This window comes from Oryzias latipes, chromosome 9, assembly GCF_053564925.1.
Source record: "Oryzias latipes strain Hd-rR chromosome 9, Olatipes_Hd-rR_3.1".
Taxonomy (NCBI): domain Eukaryota; kingdom Metazoa; phylum Chordata; class Actinopteri; order Beloniformes; family Adrianichthyidae; genus Oryzias; species Oryzias latipes.
The window spans coordinates 33619596-33642946 of record NC_136245.1 but is presented as its reverse complement, the minus strand read 5'-3'; the positions used below and the strand labels follow the sequence as shown (position 1 = coordinate 33642946).

At 43.2% G+C, this 23351-nt stretch overlaps 2 protein-coding genes across 2 annotated transcripts; both read right to left on the bottom strand.

Moving 5' to 3' along the window:
• Positions 1-149: 149 nt before the first annotated feature.
• On the bottom strand, positions 150-14966 carry LOC105354687 (uncharacterized). Its single transcript, XM_023958332.2, has 13 exons — positions 14737-14966; positions 13182-13276; positions 12913-13099; positions 7944-8041; positions 7708-7861; positions 6770-6888; positions 5797-5964; positions 5592-5705; positions 4404-5283; positions 4175-4329; positions 3973-4042; positions 3006-3195; positions 150-2935 (listed from the first exon to the last, which is right to left on the bottom strand). Exons 1-13 carry the CDS (start codon positions 14949-14951, stop codon positions 2441-2443), a joined length of 2940 nt encoding a protein of 979 aa, XP_023814100.2. The 5' UTR covers positions 14952-14966; the 3' UTR covers positions 150-2440.
• On the bottom strand, positions 14964-18993 carry LOC144994509 (protein sax-3-like). Its single transcript, XM_078952494.1, has 5 exons — positions 18853-18993; positions 16570-16740; positions 16125-16276; positions 15010-15178; positions 14964-14974 (listed from the first exon to the last, which is right to left on the bottom strand). The coding sequence occupies exons 2-5, from the start codon at positions 16625-16627 to the stop codon at positions 14964-14966; spliced, it is 390 nt and encodes a 129-aa protein (XP_078808620.1). The 5' UTR covers positions 16628-16740; positions 18853-18993.
• Between the last annotated feature and the right edge of the window lie 4358 nt (positions 18994-23351).

Here is a 23351-nt window from a genome sequence, read left to right as displayed (position 1 = left end):
GCCACCTGCATTTGGAGGAGGCTTGGAGCAAAATGTCCAAGAAATGGTGCAAATCTTGGGAATCTTGCTCTAAACTTTTTCTTTCTGAATTTATCCCTCCGTTTTGAAAAGGGCTTCAAAAGTTTTAAAAACTACAAACACAAAAGATGTTTTGCGTTTAAATACACTTTTATTAACATTTCAATGACCCTCCTTTGGTTTGAAAAAATGTCTAACAGTCAAGTCACTTTACATAGAGACATGTTAAAAAGAAAAAAATCAAACACAAAACCATGATGGATCCTTGGCTGTTTGACTAAAACATACGCACTAACATTTTTGCTGAATCGTACAAATGGAAATATGGATCAAAACAAAACACACATAATAAAAAAAACACAAATACATTGTTTTTTATGTGTTAAAACAATAAAATGTAGAATTTAAAGAAGACCAGAACAATAAGTTGCCTTCAAAAAGACGAAGGCAAACAAATTCAACCTTAAGTGTAAAAGCACTTAATGCAAAGGAGGAAATCTTGTACTTTGGGAAGTATTTTTTGGCATTTTTATTTGGCAAAATCTAAGTGAAAACATCTCCAGCAGTGGAGCGCAGTAGTACTACATCACACAAAGCACAACAGTGTCCAGAAAACGCAGAGCTTAACATGAAAATATATAAAAATACGTTAATACTTTAAAAACAAATAATTTGAATGAGAAATTTAACTTAGCAGGTTTACAGGTTACACAGAATAACTGGGGTTTTGGTGGAAATGTTCTCTGAAACCAAACAGAAGCACGAATGATGAGTTTTGTTCATAACAAGGGGCAAGGTTTCAAAGTTGTGATGTAAAGAATCTCCTTTTTATCAAAAAGAGAGATGTGAATCTTACTTTTGGTACCTTTTTAAATCAAAAGCTGTGAGATCAGCTGAGATGAAGTTTATTACACTTGACGGGTTTAAGCCAAACTGTTGAGAAGCAACGTGATATTTATCCCTTTGAGACTGCAGTAAAACTCTTTTCCTAAAGTACACAGGCTAAAAGCAAAAACAAAAATGAGATCCCCTTCAAATAAAATATCAATTGAAATACTTTTAAATAAAGTTTTTGCATTTGAATCATCTCATTGCTTTATGTTAAGAATTTCTTTATGTTCTTTGCAATTTTTTCTGATCTTCTATTAATGAAACTTACGGTGAAACTTGTGAAACAAATACTTGATAGAAGAGCTGCTAAAACTTTCCTTTCAAAAATGTTTTTAAAAAATGGATGACTTTAGAAACTTTTGACAAAGTTGATGATCAATTCCATCGAACAAGATAACTTCATTTGACCTTTAAGACGAGGAAAGACCTGAATGACATGTGCTAAAATGTTATTTATTACCACAATAATATTCTCTAGGAGGAATTGCACAAATGCTGCCTGTGGTCTAAAATGCACATTTTGGGGTTTTACTACTTTACACATAGATTTATGTATATTATCATATGGATTATGTATATATTATCTGTATTTATTTATAAACATTTTTTTCATTGAAACATCATTCACACAGTTAAACTTTCCAATTTACTGTTCTAAAAAAATAAACAAAGTCTAAACACATGATGCTAACTTGACTGGGTGACCCCGCCCCCCCTGGCGTTTCAAACAGGAAGTGATTCCAAGAAGACTAGAAATAAGACTAGACTAGAAATAGACTAGAAATAGACTAGAAATAAGCAGCTGTCACTCAGTCATTCTGTTGGTCAGAATAACCATTCTTGCTCTGATGCCTTTTTTTAAAAAAACATGCTGTTTTTTGTAATATTATTTCTGTTGCTCAAGTTATAAACTGACCAATCAATAAAAGTAGGTGGAGCCGGCTGGCCCCCCACGTCTAACGATCAAAACGTTGGACGGATTTTGTGAAGCCAGATTTCAAGTGGAAGGGGTGTGGCTTTCCAACAAGCCCACTCCTGATTGGTGAGAGTGGTGGCCATAGAAACGTTGACTTTGACCGACTTGGACCAATCACTGCAAAATTGAGTCCAATTGTGTTGCATACTGAGATAGAGATGGAGATGTTAATCCAGCTGCACTGGCTCCCCATCCGCTACCGAGTGCGTTTTAAAATCCTGGTTTTAACACACACAGCTCTTAATAACCAGGCACCGGTCTACATAAAAGACCTTTTGCAGCTGTCCACTCCCAGCAGGTCCCTGAGGTCATCTGACCAGGGTTGGCTGGCTCCATCCTTCTGGAACTCCCTTCCTCTAAGCCTCAGATCTGCAGACTCAGTGTTTTTTTTTTAACAGCTAAAAACCTATCTGTTTAAAATAACTTTTTTAAATTTCTGTGTTTTACTATGTTTTACTGTGTTTTATTGTGAAGCACTTTGAGATTTTTATCTTGATAGGTGCTATACAAATAAAGTTTATTATTATTATTATAATGACAATGTCTGTCTTGGACCTACTTCCTGGCAGGAAACTTGGCGGTTGACGGGTCGTCCTCCTCATGGCCGCTGACTAACAAGGGGCTGAACAGAGGCACAGTCGCTGTGGTTGAGTTTGACGCTGAATTTATTTGAGTGCTGGCACCCACTGTGACGGGAGCAGTGGCTGCTGGGTAAAACTGCACGTCGACAGCAACCGTTGTGAGGCCCAGAGAGACGTGATGGGAGAGCAGCAGGGGAGGCGAGCCGTGGGAGACGCTGAGGCTGTGCTGGATCGGTGCCACGCTCAACTCCGCACTTTGCAGAGTTAGGGAGGAGTGAAGAGCCTCCTGACGTCTGGATTGTGGAGGGGGGGAGATGGAGTGGGAGGGTGAAGATGATGGAGGGGGCAAGGTCTCCTGGCAAAGGCTGGGGGTGTCTCCTCTGCTGCTGGTCCACTCTTCAGACGACTGAAGCCGGATGCTGGGCTGAGACAGACTGCAGCCTTTCTCCTCCTCCGTTAATGAGTCCACCTGGAACAAAGTGACGAATGTTAATGCAGATGATGTTAACTTTTTTTGTGTTTTTGTTCTTAGTTCAGACCTTTGTGACAGTGACGGGTTCAGGATGGGTCTCCACGGTGACGGAGGCTGGCAGCGCGTTCTCTGAAAGCTCCTGAAAAGTGGGCTCCATCTGCACGGTGACCAGACAGGGTCCTGGAGGTCGTGTTCGGGTGTCTGATGTATTTGGGCTCTGTTCAATCACTGCAACACAGTCGTCGTCCTCAAAAGCCCTGCGTGAGGACAACACGCAGTCTTAGTACTGAGATTCAAGCTTTATGCCTGAGTCCCAACCGCCCTTATGAATGGATTCGGGCTGTCTGCAGGTAAAAAAAAAAACGGTCAAACCTGTTTGCAGGTGGACCGCACGAAGTATCAAAGTGTAGACCACTCGGTGAATCTGCGAAAACCTTCGTGCTCGTGTTTTTCTACGGGCATGCAGTTTCACGACAGGTTGTAGCGAACACACAAGTGTTAGTAAGCGGGAAGCAGGTGAGGTATGAGGCTGGCCTCATAGGTGAGGTGCTTTTTCAACTCCCCAGGCTGTACGAGGAAGCCGTTAGTGCTGCTCACGTCGTACGTGCGCGCTCCTTGCTGCAGCCTGACTGTCAGAAATGAGAGACGTAGACAATTCAAGTGAAGTTTGTGTGGACATCGTACAGGTGTCCTACGAGCGCTTACATATCAGAGTGCATTCGCACTGAGCAGACAGAACTCAAATCAACTAGGGTGCCGTGGGGCGCCGTGCCATGACATACAGCGTTACCTGTATGTCATTAGAGTATGCAACCTGACGAATACTTACCACACACACGACAGTGGTACGTTCCACTTTCGTGCCGTCCCTGGAGGTCATCATGCCTCAAAGGAACTCGAAAACACACCTGCAGGACACACCTGCCCTCTCTATGACCCACCGTTGACCCCAAACAAGGTCAGCCCCCATCCGGGTGTATGTGACTAAAGCTTTAGGAACTGTTATTTTCATTTCTTTCAGTGAGAGTATTCACCTGTTCTCATAGGTGCGTCCTGCAGAGCGGCAGTCTGCATGGCGAATTGGGATCCCAAGGTTCCTCTGAGCTGTCAAGGACGTTCAGAGTTACTACATGGTTCATAAAAACAGATTGGCATTCATTGAGAATTAAATGGACATTTTTTACCAAACCAGTTAACAGGTTATAAGTTACAGGTGTGTGCTGAGGAAGTTCTGACCTGCTCGGCACATTTGTGCAGGTTCGTTCTTTTGCACCACTGAGTAGAAGGTTACAGTGATGAAGATGAAAGCCAGAGACACGCCCACTCCCACCACGACGGGGATGTCGTGCTTTTCCAGCACAGGCAGCCATGATGGCGACTGCTGAGTCCCTCTGGACCAAACAAACAAACGCGAGTCAGTGAACAGAACAGCTTTGAGAGCATCTCCGGGTTTTCGCTCACTCACTTTGGATCATTGATGGTCACAGAAGACTGGGAGGTGTTCCTCCTTGACCTTGAATCAGTGAGCTCTTTGTCGGTCAGTGGTTTTTCTGTCTCATTTAGAGGAAAAGATCTGTTTGTTTGGTACAGGACTTTGTCATCTCGTGGCGTGGAGACCTGATTCTTAGGAGCTGAGGGCGGACGTTGAGGACGTGGCTCTGGAGATGATCCATGTTCTACATTTGAGACTGTAGGTCGGATAAAAGAGGGGAGTGTTGAAAGCTCAAGATGGAACTTTGGTAAAACATTAATCGTGAAAGATTGTTGAGGAAGGGTTAGAGATGAGGAAGATGGAAGAGGAGCCTGTGTTGTTTGGAGGAAATGGGAAAAAGACCAGTTGGTCACCAGCTGGGGGGCCGCTGGCTTTGAGGAGAGTTCAGTATCTGGTCCTGAAGGTCTTATCCAGGTCTGGGTGACAGAACTTTGAGCTGAAGTTGGGTTGAGTGAATCAAAGTTGGGACCAAAAAACTCATCGCTCATGTTGGAACTATCAGGATAAGAGCGTAAAAACAATTCTTGAAGGACTTTTTGTCGCTTCGGCGCATCCACAGATGTTGACGTCTGACCTTCAACAAACACAGTCGAATCCAAAACCTCAGAGGTCACTGAAGCAGAAACCGTCCCTCTTGTCTGTGGGGTGTGGAGTTCAGCTGACTGAAAGTATGGATGGGGCGGAGGCGGCAACATGGGAGGCTGAATCTGCGTCACCAACACTTGTGTTGGATTGGTTGCTTGTTGATTTAGGTGCTGCTGTAAAACCTCAAGCGTCTCAGGAGGCATTATCAGTTCAGCCACAGCTTTCCTTGGAGATGTGAGGGATGTAGTCATGTTGTTGGAGCCAGAACCTGAAAATAACATGAAAAAAAGGTAAATCCAACACAATTTAATGGGGTTTGAAGGGAAAAATGTTTCGTCTAACTTTAGCCAAAGAACGATTTCATGTCGTGGTTCAGTTACGTTTGGATATTGTTGTGGCTCCAAACATACCTCAAACCTCAAACTGATCAATTAAGACCACTGAGGACGCTTTGAAAATAGAGAGGGTCATTAAAGCAAGGTAGAAATGTCCTATCATTTACTATTTACACCACTTTCATACACAAAGCCAACATGAAATCAACACTGCAGATTTTTTGTGGACCAAGTGACACACCTGTGACAGCGAGCACCGTGCGCCTCTGATGTCGCCCGGCTGTGTTTTCAGCCACACAGTAATAGTGTCCTGCATCTGAGTACTGAACCCTGGAAATGTGCAGGTCTCCATCCGCTGAAGAAGCCAAAACCAACAGAGTCGCGAGTCACTCGGAACGTACAGGTTCCTAAACGTGGATCAGGAATAACAAGTTTTCATTTCTTACCGCTGATGTATTTGTCTTCAGTGATGGGGATGGAGGACCGGATCCCGGCTCTGTCTTTGGTCCACCGGTACGTGATGGGCTGTTCCCCCACAGCTCTGCAGGGCAGGATCGCCACAGTCCCCGTCCTGCACACCACCTGATCCGTGTGGGTCACAATGATGGGGCTCACTGGGGGGGGTTAGGGTTAGAGTCACGGTTAGGGTTTGGGGGGGTTGCACAGCTTTATTTGAGGGCAAATAAATTCAAATCCGTTTTATTATATGTCACTTTATGTGTCACGTGTGTGGTGGTGAGGGGGTCAGGAGGGGTAAGGTATTTATTTAAGTGTATATATATTTTATATGCACTTTGTATTACTGTTGTAGGAGAATATAAATAAAGTTTTATTTTATCATTAAACTCAATAAATGCACTATTTCTGTTGCTCCACCTGAAATCTTCTATTTTTTGACTTGTGTGTTTTTGTAATTACTGCTTTTTCTAAAGAATTCTTTGGTTGTTTTGGGTCCAAACAATTATGAAAACATTTTCATAATTATTGTCTTTGTCTCTGAAATCCTACAGAATATATTTATCCATATTTATCCATCCTATAGAACATATTTATCCAATTAATTCTGACTTTTGTTGTACTTATGATGAGTGTTAAAGAGAAGCTGAAATAGTATTCTTTGCAACTTTTAAAGGAACATTTCTTAGTTTACACATTTTTTATTTATATTTTATTTGAAGTTTTCTTTGGATTTGCTGCAGTTAATAATAGGCTCTTAAAATTACTGACAAGTATGTATTTTTTATGCATACATTATTTACCTGGTGACATAAGTTTATGTCCCACAACTTAAAAGAGGGGACTTTGAAGTAGAAAATAATAATCTCACTGGCTTTACAGGCTCTAGAAAACACCAACATGAAAAAGATTTAAAAAATACTATTTTTTTCTTTATCTTTTAATTTTCTGAGTGAGCATTACCAGCAACTCTCAGCAGGGCTGCGCTGTAGCTTTTTCCCAGCATGTTGGACGCTTCGCACAGATACTCTGCCTCATCGTAGCGCCTGGCGGACTGGATGTGCAGACTTGCAGTTCTCCGTCTAAATGGGAGGGAAACACAGATTTTTTGATTCTGTGATGCTGCAGCAGCCGTCCTCGACTGAAGGACCAGAGTCTGCAACCACAACTGATGTTGCAGTAACCTTTGACCTCGGGAAGAGGCTGCCATCTTTCTATGGAGTGATATTAACATCACCACGTTGCACAGAAAACTTTCAAAGTTGCAAATTATATTATCAAATATTTGCTTTCAAAAATGTTTTTTGGTTTCAAATTTTTTTGTTAGTGCTTTCGAAAATATTTTTTCCAATGTTTTTTTTGGACTTTCAAAAAATATTTTTGCGTTTGCAACACTAATGTTTTCGCATGCGTTGTGTCTCATCTCGCTTTTTTCCCCATCTTTGATTTTGCTTTCATAAGTTTCGGTTTAGCGTGACAAAGCTGCCATCAAACAGCTGCTGATTGGTCTGAATTCTAACCAATCAAATTGCTTTATTTATCAAGCATGGTGTCTGCTAACAAGGCATAGAAGCCGAACCAGCTCTTAGCCTCAAGTTTAAAAAATAATTAATACTTTCTTTCTTTTTCAGCATTGATTGTTTTTTTATTTTTTCAGATTTGTGAATTTGTAGCTGAGGATCTCCTGAAACTGTTTATCTGCTGACATTACGCTTAATCAACAGGCCTGTGTGTAATCTGTGAATCTTCCAGAGCAAAATATTGGTCAAAAGTTTGATTTTCGCTAAACTGAAACTTCTGAACACAAATATTTAATATTTCCATTTGCAACTTTGAACGTTTTGTGTGCAACATGGTGGCATAAATATCCCTCCATGTCTTTGGAGGCTGTTTTTCCGTACCCCAACACCACCCTGCCCCCTGTCTGCTTGGAGTGACCTCTCTTCACCCAGCTGATGGAAGGCGAAGGCCGACCCGACACCTCACACTCCAGCACAGCCTGAGCCCCCGCAGCCACCGTCAACACCTGGGGGTGCAGTTTCACCGTTGGAGGGGCTGCAAAGGAGAGGAGAACACAGAATTGCTCCAGACTCTTTGCGATAACGTGAGACCCCACAATCCAGAGGATGGGTCTTACTCAGCACAGTCACTGCTGCTCTGGTAGACGTGATGAATCTTTGGAGGTGGATGTTGGAGGCTCTGCAGAAGTAGCTGCCGCTGTCGCTCTCCTGGACACTAAAAGGACAAGACAAAACGCTCCTCAAGATTATTCAACCTCAATTTTTTTGGTGATTCTCACAATTTACAAGACTTACATTTTTATGGTTTGATTTAAAGTGGTGATTTTATAACCAAAATCCAGCAATCTAAATGTCTTAAAGAGCTATATTTCATGTTTTTTTTAACTTGTCCTGTCCAACAGCTGGGCAGACAGATGAGAGCTGAGGGCCTCTTGTGTTGGACATATTTTACTTTAATAACAGGGGTTATTAATCTACAGACAAACCAGAGGTATGTCTGAATAAACCCCTTTTGTAATTGAGGCGGCTGCACGGTGGCGCAGTGGTCAGCGCTCTTGCCTCACAGCAAGAAGGCCCCCAGTTCAAGTCCCAGCTGGGGGACATGAAAAACAGAACATCAATGGGGGGCCTTTCTGTGTGGAGTTTGCATGTTCTCCCCGTGTATGTGTGGGTTTTCTCCAGGATCTCCGGCTTCCTCCCACCATCCAAAAACATGCTACATAGGTTGATTGGCAACTCTAAATTGTCCGTGAGTGTGAGAGTGAATGGATGTGTGATTGAGGATATTCTACCCTGTGACAGACTGGCGACCAGTCCAGGGCATCCCTTGCCTACACCCAAGTGGCTGGGATAGGCTCCAGCAACCCCGTGACCCCAAAAGGGAATAAAACAGTTAAGAAGATGAATGAATGAATGTAATTGAGGCCAAACTTTATTCATTTTAATCATATTTGAAAATCTTTTGTGTTGGACTGGACGGAAAAGGAAAGAAGGGAAGAAGAGAGAGGGATGTTAGAGAGGGAGGGATAGGAGGGTGATAATAGTTGGGGGGGGTATGTACACAACACAAATACTGTTCCCACACGCATACCTATGCATTCAAACCAACTAGTGTGAAATATCTAATTCAATCACGCAAACTATTAGTACAAAGGTGAGCTAACACCTGTGCTCAAGTGAGTGTTTATGTTCCTCTAAAATGGATGATGGAATGTAAAAGGAAGGAGTGAGAGCGCCCAGCCACCCCCACACCCAGACCCCCGCTGCAGCAGCAGCGGCAGCCAGAACCCCCAACACCCGCACAGCAGCAGATAGAGAACAACCGCTCCCCGGGTGATCACATCCGCCACCCAGGCCAGGGCCAGCAGGACCGCCACAGGACCCCCAGAGCCACTGAGCAGGGAGGCACGGGGGGACAGAGAGTGCAGCTCCAGCCCAACCAGGAGAGCAACCGGGATGGCCCAACGCGGGCCCTGCAGCGCCCACAGCCCCAGACGAGCACCCCACCACCACCCAGGAGTTCTGGGCATGCCCCCACTGCAACCAGGTACGAGCCAGGACCCCCCAAGGGAGACCCGCCCCGCGATCCAGGCAGCCCCCCACCCGGCCCACGGTAGGTCGAGGAGAGAGCAAGGCAGGGGCCAGCCATCCCCGCCCAGTACGAGGACACCCAGGGGAAGAGGGGGTCCACAGGAAGTGTCGTAAACATGACCCGACCAGGCTCGCCCACAGTTGGAAATCTTTTTTTTTTTTTTTTTTTTTTTTTTAACTTGTCCTGTCCAACAGCTAGGCAAACAGATGAGAGCTGAGGGCCTCTTGTGTTGGACATATTTTATTTTAACAAGAGGGGTTATTCATCTTCAGACAAACCAAAGGTATGTCTGAATAAACCCCTTTTGTAATTGAGGCCAAAATTTATTAATTTCAATCATGTTTGAAAATCTTTGGTGTTGGACCGGACGGAAAAGGAAAGAGGGGAAGAAGAGAGAGGGACGTTAGAGAGAGGGGGGGGTAGGAGGGTGATAATAGGAGGGGAAGGGGGGTAAGACCATGAAGCAGCATAGAGCAGACAGGTTTACTGGTTGTTTATCGTTACGGTACGGTTCAAATGTAGTACAAAAAGGGCGGGGCCTGTTCACACACACTTAAATATTATCAACACACCTGCTAGCCGCAAAAATGTCCACATGTCAACATGCACACAAAACAGATAGTGTTCACGAACGCATACCTATGCCTTTAAACCAACTAGTGTGAAATCTTTCATTCATTCAATCATGCAAACTATTAGTGCAAAGGTGAGCTAACACCTGTGCTCAGGTGAGTGTATATGTTCTTCTAAAATGGATGGTGGAATGTGAAAAGAAGGAGGAGGAGCGCCCAGCCACCCCCACACCCATACCCCCGCCGCAGCAGCAGCGGCAGCCGGAATTCCCCCAACGCCACACGGGAACAGGCAGGGAACAACCGCCCCCCGGGCGACCAAGACCGCCACCCAGGCCAGGGCCAGCAGGACCGCCGCGAGGCCCCCAGAGCCAGAGAGCAGGGAGGCGCGGAGGGAAAGAGAGCGCCGCCCCAGCCCAGCCAGGAAAGCAGCCCCCCGCCGCGCCGGAAGAGCCCAACGCAGGGCCCCACCGGAGAGGGACGCCCACAGCCCCAGACGAGCACCCCACCACCACCCAGGAGTTCCGGGCATCCCCCCGCCCCGACCCCAGGTACGAGCCAGGACCCCCCAAGGGAGACCCGCTCCGCACTCCAGGCAGCCACCCACCCGGCCCACGGTTGGTCCAGGTAGGAGCAAGGCAGGGGCCCGCCGCCCCCGCCCAGGAGGGGGGAACCCCGGGGAAAAAAGGGCGGCCCACAAGGGATGTTATAAATATGGCCCGACCAGGCTCGGCCATGTTGGAAGTTTGGCGGGGCCCAGCGCCCAGGGGCAAGGACCAGGACCCACCCCCCAGGGACACAAACACCCCCGGCTCAGGTGTAATATGAACCCCCCCACCGTGCGGAGAGAGCACCGCCGGGCCCAGGGAGCCGGCACCCAAGGGACACGGCCGCCATCGCCAAGGGGCCCGCACCCCCCACCAGGGAAGGGGTAGGGGACAGATGGACCCAGGTCCCACCTTCCTTGTAAAATGTGTGTGCGTGTATGGGTGTTTGAGAGGGTGTTTGTGTGCATGTGTGTGTGTTTATGTTTGAATGTATATATTGAAGGGGGAGGGGTGTGTGTACTAAGGGGGGTGCAGTTAAAATTGGCGAGTAGGGCACTAAGGGGACATCTCCTGATTACTCACAGTGATGTCCCCTCACCCTCCACACCAAGGGGCCCTAAATGTCTAAGGTGCGGTTAAAATTGGCGGGTAGGGTGCCAGGAGGACATCTGCTGCTTGCTTGCAGTGATGTCCAAGCACCCCCCCTACCAAGGACCCTACATGTCTAAGGTGCAAATAAAACCGAAAGAGGGGGGGCCCACTCCATACGGCAACCATAGGAGGGGGGCCACTCCCAAGTAGCCCCCCCCCAAGGCGCATCGCAGGCTAGACCCCCCACCCCCTCACCCTAATATGAGGTTATATAAGGAAGGGGGTAAGTTGGGGACAGCTGGTAGACTGTCCCCCGGTGGTCAAACAGCCGTCCCCCAGCCCACCCCCAGCAAAGGGGCCAGGGCCACCCAGCCCAGGGGCCCACCCCCGGAGGCGCCGACACCCCAGGCCCGGCACCACCCACCCCACACAGAGAGAGAGGAGCCAGAAAGCGTCGCCCCCCCCCGGAGCAAGCCCAGGCCCCCACCCCCAGACGCCGGCCCTAGAAGAGCTCTGGTCAGGCCTCGACGGGACCGAGGAGGCCAACCGGCCGAGGCAACCACTGATTGCACAGTTGGAAATCTGCCGTAAATTTGACGCCATATTTCATGCTTAACTGAAGCCTCTGTTGCCAAAATCTCCTCCACATGGGCGTGGCAAATGGTGCTGAGCCGAGTAGCTCCGCCCTTGACCCCTCCCCCCCGTTCTGCAAGCTTTATCTTGTATGACTGAAAAGCTTGACACAAGGGCGGCGGCACAAACGACAACGACTGACAGTCTCAGAAACTGAGAAAATTGTTAGATTCACTTGCACAGCAAATAAAATGAAATGCCAGAAAGAAAGCGTGTGGCCTTTTTCCATATATGTGCTGAGCTTTTTTCTTGGCCGCACGGACCCAGAGGAAGGGTCAGGTTTAGGATTATGGGTCATGGTTCAGCTGCGTTCACACCGAACGCGATTGGCGCGGCAGAAGCGACCAGTTTCAATGTTAAATTGATGTTACAGACGCAATCTGAGGTCCTGCGGTGCGATTTGAGCAATGGTTGCGATTTGGTACCCGTCTGAACCAAATCAAGGCGGGTACACCCTGGACAGTCTGTCGCAGGGCCCATGGAGCTGGAGCAATCCCGGTCACTACGCTGGCTTCCAGACGGCGAGCAGGCGGCCAGACAGAGACCCGCTGCGGGATTTAGAGCCAGCCTGCTCAGGCCTCCAGAACTTTATGATATTATTCTTATTTTCACCGAGGGAATAATTAAATAGATCGCCTGATTTTATTCTTGTTTTTATTTTTTCCCTCTCTGGTTAATGCGGGAAAGCCAGCCTTCAAACTCAGTCAGAGAAGAAACACAAGTGCAGGAAACAGATTAGGGATTTTAGGTTAAAGTTCATTTTTAAAAATCTGCAACAAACGTTAAGATCCAGCCTTTGGACGCACTTAAAATACATGCAGGCATTTCAGCAATGTGCCATTTTCTCTTTTCCTGCACCTGAGCTTGTGCACTCTGGACGGGGCAGATCAGAGAGCCTGTGCAACGCGCATGTGCTAGTGGGCCGTTGTGACATCATAACAGCCCATTAATTTAAACGGAGCGATTTTGCAACAGTTTGATTGACAGGGATTTAAAAGGAGAAGTACTCAGAAATGCAAAAATGAAAGGATTTTTTAAAATTACATTTGTTCTATTTCACAAGAAAAATGTCACAGGTATGGGTCAAAAAACATGATGTTTGACTTCAAGTACTTAAAACTGAAACAAATTTAATGTTGTTTTTTGTTACCGCAGAAAGAAAAGGTCCCCATTGGGCAGCGCAGTGATGTGGCCCGTGGGAAACAGCAGCTGGTCGTTTCTGAACCAGGTGACCCGAGCCTCTGGCCTGCTGTGAGGAGGACTGCAGCTGAGAGTCAGGTTTTCTCCTCTCTTCACCGTCATGTTTGTGGGCTCCTGCACAAAAGTCCAGCCCATCTCTGCAAACACAGCAGATCATGTGTGAAGGGACTTACAGAAGAACTTTGATACATTTGGGCGGAGCATCGGTAAATACGGTACCAGCTGGGAGGAGGAAGGCCGGCTCTGATTGGACAGTCTGGTTCTGGTTGGATGCTTCACAGTGATAAAAGCCCTCATCCTCCCTTGTCACATTTCTAATGAAAAAAAGTCCGAAATGAACAGCTGTCAGACCAAACCTCCATCAAGGTGTTTGTGCAGAATTGTCACACAAAAACAACTTTTGAAACAATATAGGTTGATTTTCCAAAATCAAACATTTCATGGCAGCAACTGAATTCAAAGGTTTGTGAATGACCTGCCTCTTGAAACCTTCATTTTATTTTTTAGAAGGAGGGTGGCTGAGTCATTGAGGCCCTCAAGTTGATTCATTGTTTGTGTCTTTTATTAATGCCAACTACAGATTTAACAGATCACACCTCTTCCTGAAGGTTCCTCTTTTTTTTCACCAGTCCATAGGTTTTGGGAATAATCCAAAGGTTTTTCTCAAATGAGAGACTTAAAGTGCTTTTTTCCCCCCTTAATCGCTCCCTTGGATCAACTTTTACGGTTCTGATGAATACTCGATTCCGATTGGCTGCAGGATGCCCATTAAAAATGGACACCTAAAACAGAGGTTCCAGTCACATAGCCTGAATGTACCGTAATATTGGCCTAAACAGCAGTTGGTAATTGGAACAACAGAAACTCAGAACATAAGGGAATGTATTTGTAAATAATTGTATTATTATTTAATGAAATAAATAGTTTGTTCATTGATCCACATTTAATGCTCAGAGTTAATGGAGGATATTTCTTCAACGATCCAGAAAAATGTTTATGTAATTTATTTCTCTGAAACTTTATCTTCACCATCCGGACAAAAGCAAGCGGGAAGAGGTGAACTTTCCCTCTGAAATGACGATTAGCGTGTAAACCACCTTCTGCCGCTGGTTAATCCTCATACCTCATCTGCAGCAGAAGGACAAGCAGGTTCTGTATCCGTCACCATGACGTCACTCAGAGTATCAAATAGTTTCCTCCTTTTGAAGAACAATTTTAACGTTAGAAGAATTTAGATTAAAGTACAAACAATTGATTTAATATTTATCTGTTTCATAAGTGACCACGGTATGAGCGGGATAATGTGCTGATGGACAGTTGAAGCCTCCGCGTCATCCATTGTTGTCCAAAAGTCTCTTTCTATCTGTTGAATTATGCCTTCTGACCTGATCTGACTCGGGTGAGGCCTGCAGGTTTTCCACCACATCACATTTTGAGTTCCTGGAGTCTAACTGTTACAGCTTTTTTTTTTATCATTCTCTTCGGTCCAAAATCCTAAGGAAGATTTTTTGGCTTGTCAGTGACGTCCACTGCTACAAAACACTTTGTGAGATTCTTTGGAGTTTTGAGGCGGCGTTGTTTTCGTCAAGGAGCATCTTAAACAGCAGTCGGGTTTAGGTCGCAAATTTAAAATGACTTGAGGTTCTTCTAATTATTTTTACCCCAAAACATCTTTTGATGTCAGTATTTTCAGATCTAAGCTGGACTGATAACTTCAACAATGGTTGACAAAGCAGATAGAAAAAAAAAGTGATTGTTGTGTTCGGTGTCGGACCTGAATGTGAGCAGCTGCCCATTGTTCTGGAGGCTGAATGAAGCCGAGCCGTTGGGCAGGAGGAACCCGTCTTTGAACCAGCGCACCATGGGAACAGGGAAGCCAGAAACAGTGCATTGCATGGAGACATTGGTTCCCATAGCAACAGTTGTGTTGTCAGGGCCCTGGGTGATCTGCAGCTTCCTCCGCACCCCTGCAAGGTAAACTGCCTTCATAAGACCCAGTTTTCAAAAGGAGACTGCTCGTTCACACGAGAAACAGACGGATCCTGACCAGAAGTCAACTCGCCTTGCACGGTCAGCTTAGCCGGTTTGCTCTTCCTGCTGATGTTCAGTGACGGATTTCTTGTGACACAGACATAAACTCCGTCATCGTGTAATGTCACGTTAGAGAGGTGAAGCGTGCCTGAGGTTTTGTTTTGCTGCCCGCCACCGTACTCCCCCTAAAACAGAGAAAAGGCGGATTACAGCGCGCAATTTTATGACAATTACTGTTTTTAAACATTTGCAAAAACCTCAGAGTTTAGAGCAAATACTTCCACTAAATAACCACAAATGTAGCTGAGCTATTCAAATAAATGAAATTTTAAAAAATGCAAGAAAATGACAAAGAATGCAACTAATTTAAGAACATAAACATGCAATATTTAAGGTTTGGTATTTATTATTATTATTGACCTTTATTAAACCAGGAAATTCCCAAGGAGAATAAAAACCGATAAAGTTGTGGCCAACAAGCAGCCACAGTTTAAAATATTAGAATAATAAAAGTTTATAACACTTACACATTAATAAAAAACACACGATTCAAAAGATTAAAAACCTGAAAAATAGTCAAAATGCTGAGAAAGAGAAATAATTAGAATATTTTGTGGAATTCTGGGTTTCGTTGAAGGATCCAGTAGGTTTCCTACTTCCTCTTCAGTGACGATCTAAATTAATCTAAATAATTTAAGGCCTTTTTCTTGTTCATTGTTGTTCTTTTTATCTTCTGTCTTAACGCTGGTCTAAAGAACTTGTAAAGGAGAAATTCCTGTAGGGATGTAGATTGTTCTCTTCGACGTTCTTTAGAGATAAAAATACTAGAATTCAGGTAAAAAAGTTTGATTTCCCACAGTGTATTAAAATGCTAGATGTGGAGCTAAAACACTGTGAAGGTTTTGCTTTTGGTAAAGATGGAAATGTCAAGAGGAGTACTATTTGATATATACATTTATATCTATATTTATATCTATTTATATAGCAAGTTCTGCTATTTTTATATACATTATAGAGAGAGTCTTTATACGCTAACAGTGCATGAGTTTTCTGTGCAAACGGAAGAAAACGTTTTATTTTTTCCTGAGAGTTGACCTAAATTCGCGGCCGTTTTCTTGAGAACGTTCTCACCTGGAAGTGTCTTCCCCTGGTGACCGTGGTTCCATCTTTGAGCCAGAAGATTTCTGCAGGAGAAGAGCTCTCCCCTGACACACACTGCAGGAAAACCGCCCCTCCTTCTCTGACCGTCTGGTTCTGAGGACTGAAGAAAACATCCTCCAAACCTGGAACCCCAGTTATTAAACATCTCACACCTGCTGCAAGCGGCTGTATTTGTGTCATCACTGTGTCTAGATCCGTAAATCAATCATTCATGTCTGTCAGTGGATTTGGGGAATGGAGGACAGACGATTTATCATCTGGATTATTGTTGACTTTCTTTCATCTGTTTAATGAGAGGAACTTCACTTTGGACCAAAATACTCTGCATTTTTTCACATTTGTCCGCTAACAGTCAAACCAAAGGAATCATAAAAGGTCCTTGCAGGAGAAAAGAAGAGCCCGTTCACAGACTCACCCAGAAGCGAGACGACTGTCAAGCTGGACAGGATGAAGACACAGTGGGGGACAACCATTTGTAGAAGCAATCAGAGGACACAGACGTGCATTCTACTGTGGAGCTCCCAGAGAGGAAAGAAGGAAACGGCATCCAGCTTCATCCATGCGATCCATGCTGATGGCCTTCACTCTGAAATACGACACAAGGCATCCATCCTTCTGCCTTCGGGGCCTGCTGAATCCCTTTCAGGGTCACTGGGCTGCTGGAGCCGACCCGACTGTTGGACGACCCTGAACTGGTCACCGGTCTGCTGCAGGTCCACGCACTCACATGTATACCTATAGGGGCAATTCAGAGACACCAATGTTTTTGGACCGTGGGAGGAAATCAGAGAAAATCCTCATGCTTCAAAGGTTCATTGGTGGCTCTGACTGGCTCCTAGGTGTGAGTGTGCAGCCTTGCAACAGGCCGGTGACCTGTTCAGGGCGAACCCCGCCTTCACCCAACAGTGGGGTTGGCTCCAGGAACCTGGAGAATCTGCAGATATTCGTATTTTCAAATCAATTTTAGTTTGTATTTTGTAAAATTTCACCATGACAGATTACATGTTAATTCTTTAGACGGACGTGAAACCATAAGGATGAGACTATAGGGCTGCACCATATGAGGAAGACTCGCGTTTTGCGACATCAGTGATCAATATTGCGATGATGATATAACTTGCGAAACATAAACAAACAGCAAAACAACCAAAAACATCATTTCCATTTTACTGCAAAAGTTTAATTTAAATAAGAGTCAATCAGAGGCAAACATCTTACATAAAAGGCGTCCATCTGATTGTCCAAATGCATAAAGGGATTTGTTCGATTCGTTGATTACTTCTAGCTGCCATAAGATTGTTTTAGCAAATTTAAGGTAACCATGTGTTGTGATTTTCACTGGCTTTTGCGACATGCAAAAACTGAACCAAACCATTAACTTTTTCACAAATTAAATGAAAAATGTTCCTCATCTCCTCCTCTACAACCGGCGCGCTGAACTTGCCACGTGCTCAGATCCACCATGAATACATTTCCCCCCCAAATGTATTCATCCCTCCCTCGTGGCGCCCCTGCCCCCTTTTATTCCTCCTGTTTTGGATGTGAATCTGCAGCACGAGTCCAGCTTTGTCCTCTTTAGTACCTTCAATGGACACAGCCACTTTATAGAGCTTGTGCTTTAGTCCCCCCCTCACTCAATGAAAGTGACATGAAAAGAGGCTGCGGAGCTTTGTACTGTGAAGATCAGTTATTGGTCCCTTCAAGGACAACCACCTGTCTGATCCTATGGGCTTTCATGATCCTCAGCACGGCCATTATGGGGCTCATCCTTTAGACACAAAGAACATTTACTTTTTGCTTAACTAAAAAATGTGAAAAAATAAATGCGTTTGTTTGCAGATAGCTTAGGAACAAAATGATCTGAATACTATTTGGAATATTTTTCTAGTCATTTGCAGAGACAAGTAGAAAGAAACCTGCAAATGAAAGTGTCCAACATTATGTAAATGTTGGACATGAAGCGCATTGTTCCAGACACCTGCTGGAACTGCAATTCAATACTTTGTGTTTCTACAATAATAATGTTCTTTTTTTGTTAACAACTATAAATTCATTTTAATATAACTCATATGATGACACGTTTGTGTTTTTCACTTTCCATTTCCCTCTTTCTTTGGTGGAGCTCTGAACAACAGAACTGACAGAACTTAAGACTTACGTAAGGACTGAAAATCTAAAAAAACAAGATAATTAAAGTCATGTGCAGCATTGCATGACCTGCAGGCCGCCCCCCCCCGCCCCCCCCCCCCCCATTTGACCTGCCCTTACCAGCTGAGCGGTTGCTAAGCCCCTCACCCTCCCCTTCTGCCCATTCCACCCTGGTCAGACGTGACAAATTCATAAGAAAATACACTTTTTTCAGAATGGATGCTTATCGTGATTAGAATTTTTATTTGGTCAAGCGTCCATTTTAGTGCACACACATTTGACTGAAAATGTATTTGAAGAAGAGCATTTTCATACAAAGTATGAAGACAAAAAAAGGGAATATAATAATGTAAAGGCTGGAGAAAAAAACCTTTATAGTATGTACATAATGCATGGATTGAACTCTTAGAAACCATGGTCGACGCCGTGCAGAACATTTAACTATGCTTGGATGTAGCTGCATGATCTGAGGAGTTCAACGCACCCACAGGAGACGGACAAACATCACAGAATGATCCATTTCCACGACAGTGACCGAGGATTTACTCACCCTGCCTCTGTGTTCTGGATCAGTCCATTTGCCCCTCTCGGTGTGGATGCATCTCCTGCCCCGATGCATCTCCTCAGCGTCCAGCCGGGGGAGCTTAGACGCTCACTTCCCCCACACACACCTTCAACAGCTCCACGGCACACACCCACACTGTTCACTGTGAATCCACTCAGAACTGGCCTACTGAATCGCTAAATCTGGACTCATTTGGACGATAAAAACGGCTCAACTTGTCTCTGCGTTTCTTTTTATGGAAAAGCCAATTCTGATGTTTAGATAAAATATCCACTGAATGTTTGTTAAATAAAACTTTTAAATCTAAAGAATTAAAATCAGCAGAGTAAATCAGTTGAGTAAATAAAAAAATAAACTTCTAGTTCAGTGGGATTAAAATTTATGCTTTAAAGCCATCCATTCTTCCATTGTTGTGTATTTTTAGAAGGTTTTTTGGAAAGTCAGTGCACCTGCCTGGAAAGACATAGTAATAGAATAAAATAGAATAGAAAAGAATAGAATACGGTCTAGCATCATAGTATACTGTAGTATACTGTAGTATACTATTTTATAGTATCGTATAGCAAAGCATAGTATAGCACAGTAGAGTATTGTCTAGCATTGTATAGTACAGTAGCGTATAGTACAGGATAGTGTGGTTTACTGTAGTATAGTATAGTATACTATAGTATAGCAAAGCACAGTATTGTGTAGCATAGCATGGGATAGTATTGCATAGTATAGTACAGTATAGTAGATGATAGTATCGTATGGTTTACTATAATGTAATATAGTTTATTATAGTGCTGTATAGTATAGTGTAGTATAGTATAGCAGAGCACAGTATTGTGTAGCATAGCATGTTATAGTGTTGTATTGTATAGTACAGTACAGTATAGTACAGAATAGTATAGTACAGGATAGTATAGTATAGTGTAGTAGATCCTCACTGAAAACTAATCTTTTGCACAGCAACGTGAGTAATTTAACAAACTGCCAAATGGCTTAATTTATAACTGTGAATACATAACACCATAGAGGAATATATTTTAATAGCACCTAAGGTTTTTATTGCTTTTTTGACGAATCTAATCAATTAAATTAATTAACTCCAATTGAAGCCCCAATTAATACTCCTTAGCCCACATCTGGACCAATTGCATTTTTAATATTATTAAACTAACTAGCTAAGTTTAATAAACAGCAGGTTTCTGTTTTGTTGAAACAGGAAAGTGTCTTTGAGTCAGACCCACTCGTTTTACAGGGTAAATACAATTATCAAGGTAAAGCACAAAGGATGGACAAAATAAAAACTGCACGTTGGTCAAGAGTTTTGAAATATACTGGTTCGGAAAACATGCAAAACCAAACAATAACACACAAGCAATATTCCCTTTAATTCATCTTTGTGAATTTTTTCACCCACAAAAGCATAAAATGATCAACTCTGCCTCCTTTCATTCAGTGATGCACAAAAATTATTTACGGATTATCTGTGACCCTAAACAGGAGATAAAAGGTTGTAAAACTGTAAGTAGATGAGTCAAAATCGAGCTTTTTAATGTAAATTTTTACTAACATGCATAGACGTACAAGGAGACACTCCTGTATGAAATTTGCTGTGCTGTAGAGATAGAAGCTACAGCCTGATTGACGTTAAACTTTCACAACATCGGTTGCTAAATAAGTGCATAATAATGTTCATGGTGTCCAAGTTGTCATGAAGACGTTGCAGAAATGATTGTCGCTGTGACACAACATAATGATCAGTGCTGAAGGACCAGGGGATCTATAGGGATGTGTTCACACTGATGTGGGTTAATGGGGGTAGTAGTGGCATTTTGTCCCACTAAAGACATAAATGAACTAGCTTTTAATGAAAGCCGTGCTAAAGCTGCAGACTAGACCAGACTGCTTCACGGAAAGTTTTTCTTCTAAAAAAGTGTCTGCATTTATGTTTCCAGCATTTGAAGTGTATATTCATAATTTTAAAGCAACAGAATATTCTGGATATATATTTAAAACTACAAACTTACCACCCAGAAAAGAAGATTTATAAATCCCTCTATGCCAAAGAATATTGTTATTCAGTTAAATTGAAAACTGGTTTCAATGTGTTTTCTTCAAGCACACCTGAACATATAATATGTTTTTTTTTTTCCAAATGTCAACTTGCTCCTTCCAAACAGGAAATGGCTCCCAGAAGCCAAATCTCATAGACTTCTATAGAAAGATTAACAGCTGTTACTTAGTCATTCCGTTGGTCAGAAGAACTGTTCTGGATCTCACACTTTCTTTAACATCTACTTGATTGTCCTCTTTTATTTCAGGAATTATTTTCTTTATCCCCAGTTATCCAAGTTACAAACTGACCAATCAAATGCCTCAGTTAGAGCATGTGGTGGCCACTACGCCCCACCTCAATGTCTGATTCAGGGTGTGGACTTCGAACAAGCTCACTTTTGATTGGCGACAGTGGTTGCCATAGAAACATTGACTCAGACCAACTCGGACCAATCACTGTCATCTGGCTTCAACATGGCGACGTCCGTATTGTGGAAAAATAGTGACTGAATTGGCTTAATTTCGCTGGAGCCACTGTCCAGTTCTCTATATACAGTTTATGGGATGGACGGACGGATGGACGGACGGATGGATGGATGGATGGATGGATGGACGGATGGATGGATGGATGGATGGATGGATGGATGGAGGGATGGATGGATGGATGGATGGACGGACGGATGGATGGATGGATGGACGGATGGATGGATGGATGGATGGATGGATGGATGGATGGATGGATGGATGGATGGATGAATGGATGGATGGATGGATGGATGGATGGATGGATGGATGGATGGATGGATGGATGGATGGACGGATGGATGGATGGATGGATGGATGGATGGAGGGATGGATGGATGGATGGACGGATGGATGGATGGATGGATGGATGGATGGATGGATGGATCGACGGACGGATGGATGTCACCAATTAGTAGAGATTTCGTACACATCCCATATTCATGTCACTGCTTTTTCTTGTTTGTAAATTTAGAGTCTATGTCTTTCATTTTGTTTTTTACTACAGCTAGATCATTCATTTTTACGTATTTATGTATTAAAGCCATTAACATACATCATTATTGAATTAGCATTCTGACAGGCAAAGCTAAGGTGTAAGATTGGCTAGGTCAGCACGTTAGCATTGTTCCTGCCTGGCAGAGACGCTCACTTCATTTTCTCCGCTCTTCATTTTCTATCAGCTGTAAAGAGCCACGTTTTGTTATTAAAATGAGCAGAAAGAAAATTCAACGACAGCTGTTTATTTGTTGGTGAGCGATAACACTTATTCACACGGCCAGTCTGCCCTCCACTGTGGCAAGATCCTTGCAAATGTAAATAGACTGTCCTTGCAGCATAATCAAATGAAAATTAAAGTACAAATGCACCGATTTAATTCATTCAGAATGGGTGAATTTAATTATGCAGACAAAGCGGGTGAAATGCATCATGGGATAAGGACAGCAACAAGTAATTTAGCTTATGCAGGCAGAGTAACTTCTTCTTTACAGATAATGCTACATGGTTGATATTCACTATTCAGCATGAAAAAAAAAGTATTTGAAAGAGCCAAAAATCATCTCCCACATCATGGGAGAATGATTTAAGTATTTAAAGCGCAGCTTTACAGTTTCATATGTTTACAAGACATAAATACTTCTTTTTTAAATTAGGAAAATGGTTAACTTTTGATAAAATAGGATCATGTTTGCACAAAGTCAACAATTTACCCACTGAGCCCTCAAATTAAGTGCAAAACCCTGTTAAACAATGAAGATTTAACAAATTAAAACAAAACAAAATGTACAATCTGTCTAAACGATATAGACTTGTTTTAGATGGTTTAACATTTTTGGTCATGTAAAACAACTGATTAAAATACAACTTCTCTAAAATTGTCACAGAAAAGGCTTGCAATTCTGGATTTCTTTATTGTAATCCTTGAAATGTCTTTAAACCTTTAACTATCTGCTAAACCAAATTTTTTTCACATTTTGAAAACATCAATTTAGTATATACTCATCCAGAACAATAAGAAATTATTTTTACTTTTTTTTGAGGTTGTTAAAGTTATTTTAAAGCAAAAACATGGTCGATGATGGTAAATCTTATTGGAATCGAGCTAAAACACGTCATGCATAGCAGGGAGGTTCTTCTTTATTTGTAAACTTGGTTGTTTAGAGGACGAGATATTCATCAACTTTACGTAATTTCAAGGAATAACATGACACAATTGTTGTCCACAAATTGTGTTCTAATGTAGCGTCAAACCAAAAAGGTTTTATTGTTAGAACAGTACAAATAATACTTCCTTTTTTCTTCAGGCAAGCTAAACAGTGAAAAAAAATCTGAGATAAAACATTTGAAACAGTAACAAATATCAGGTTTGCTGAAGTGTCGATGTTTGTTTTGGAGCAGATTTTAAGCTAAAGTCAAGA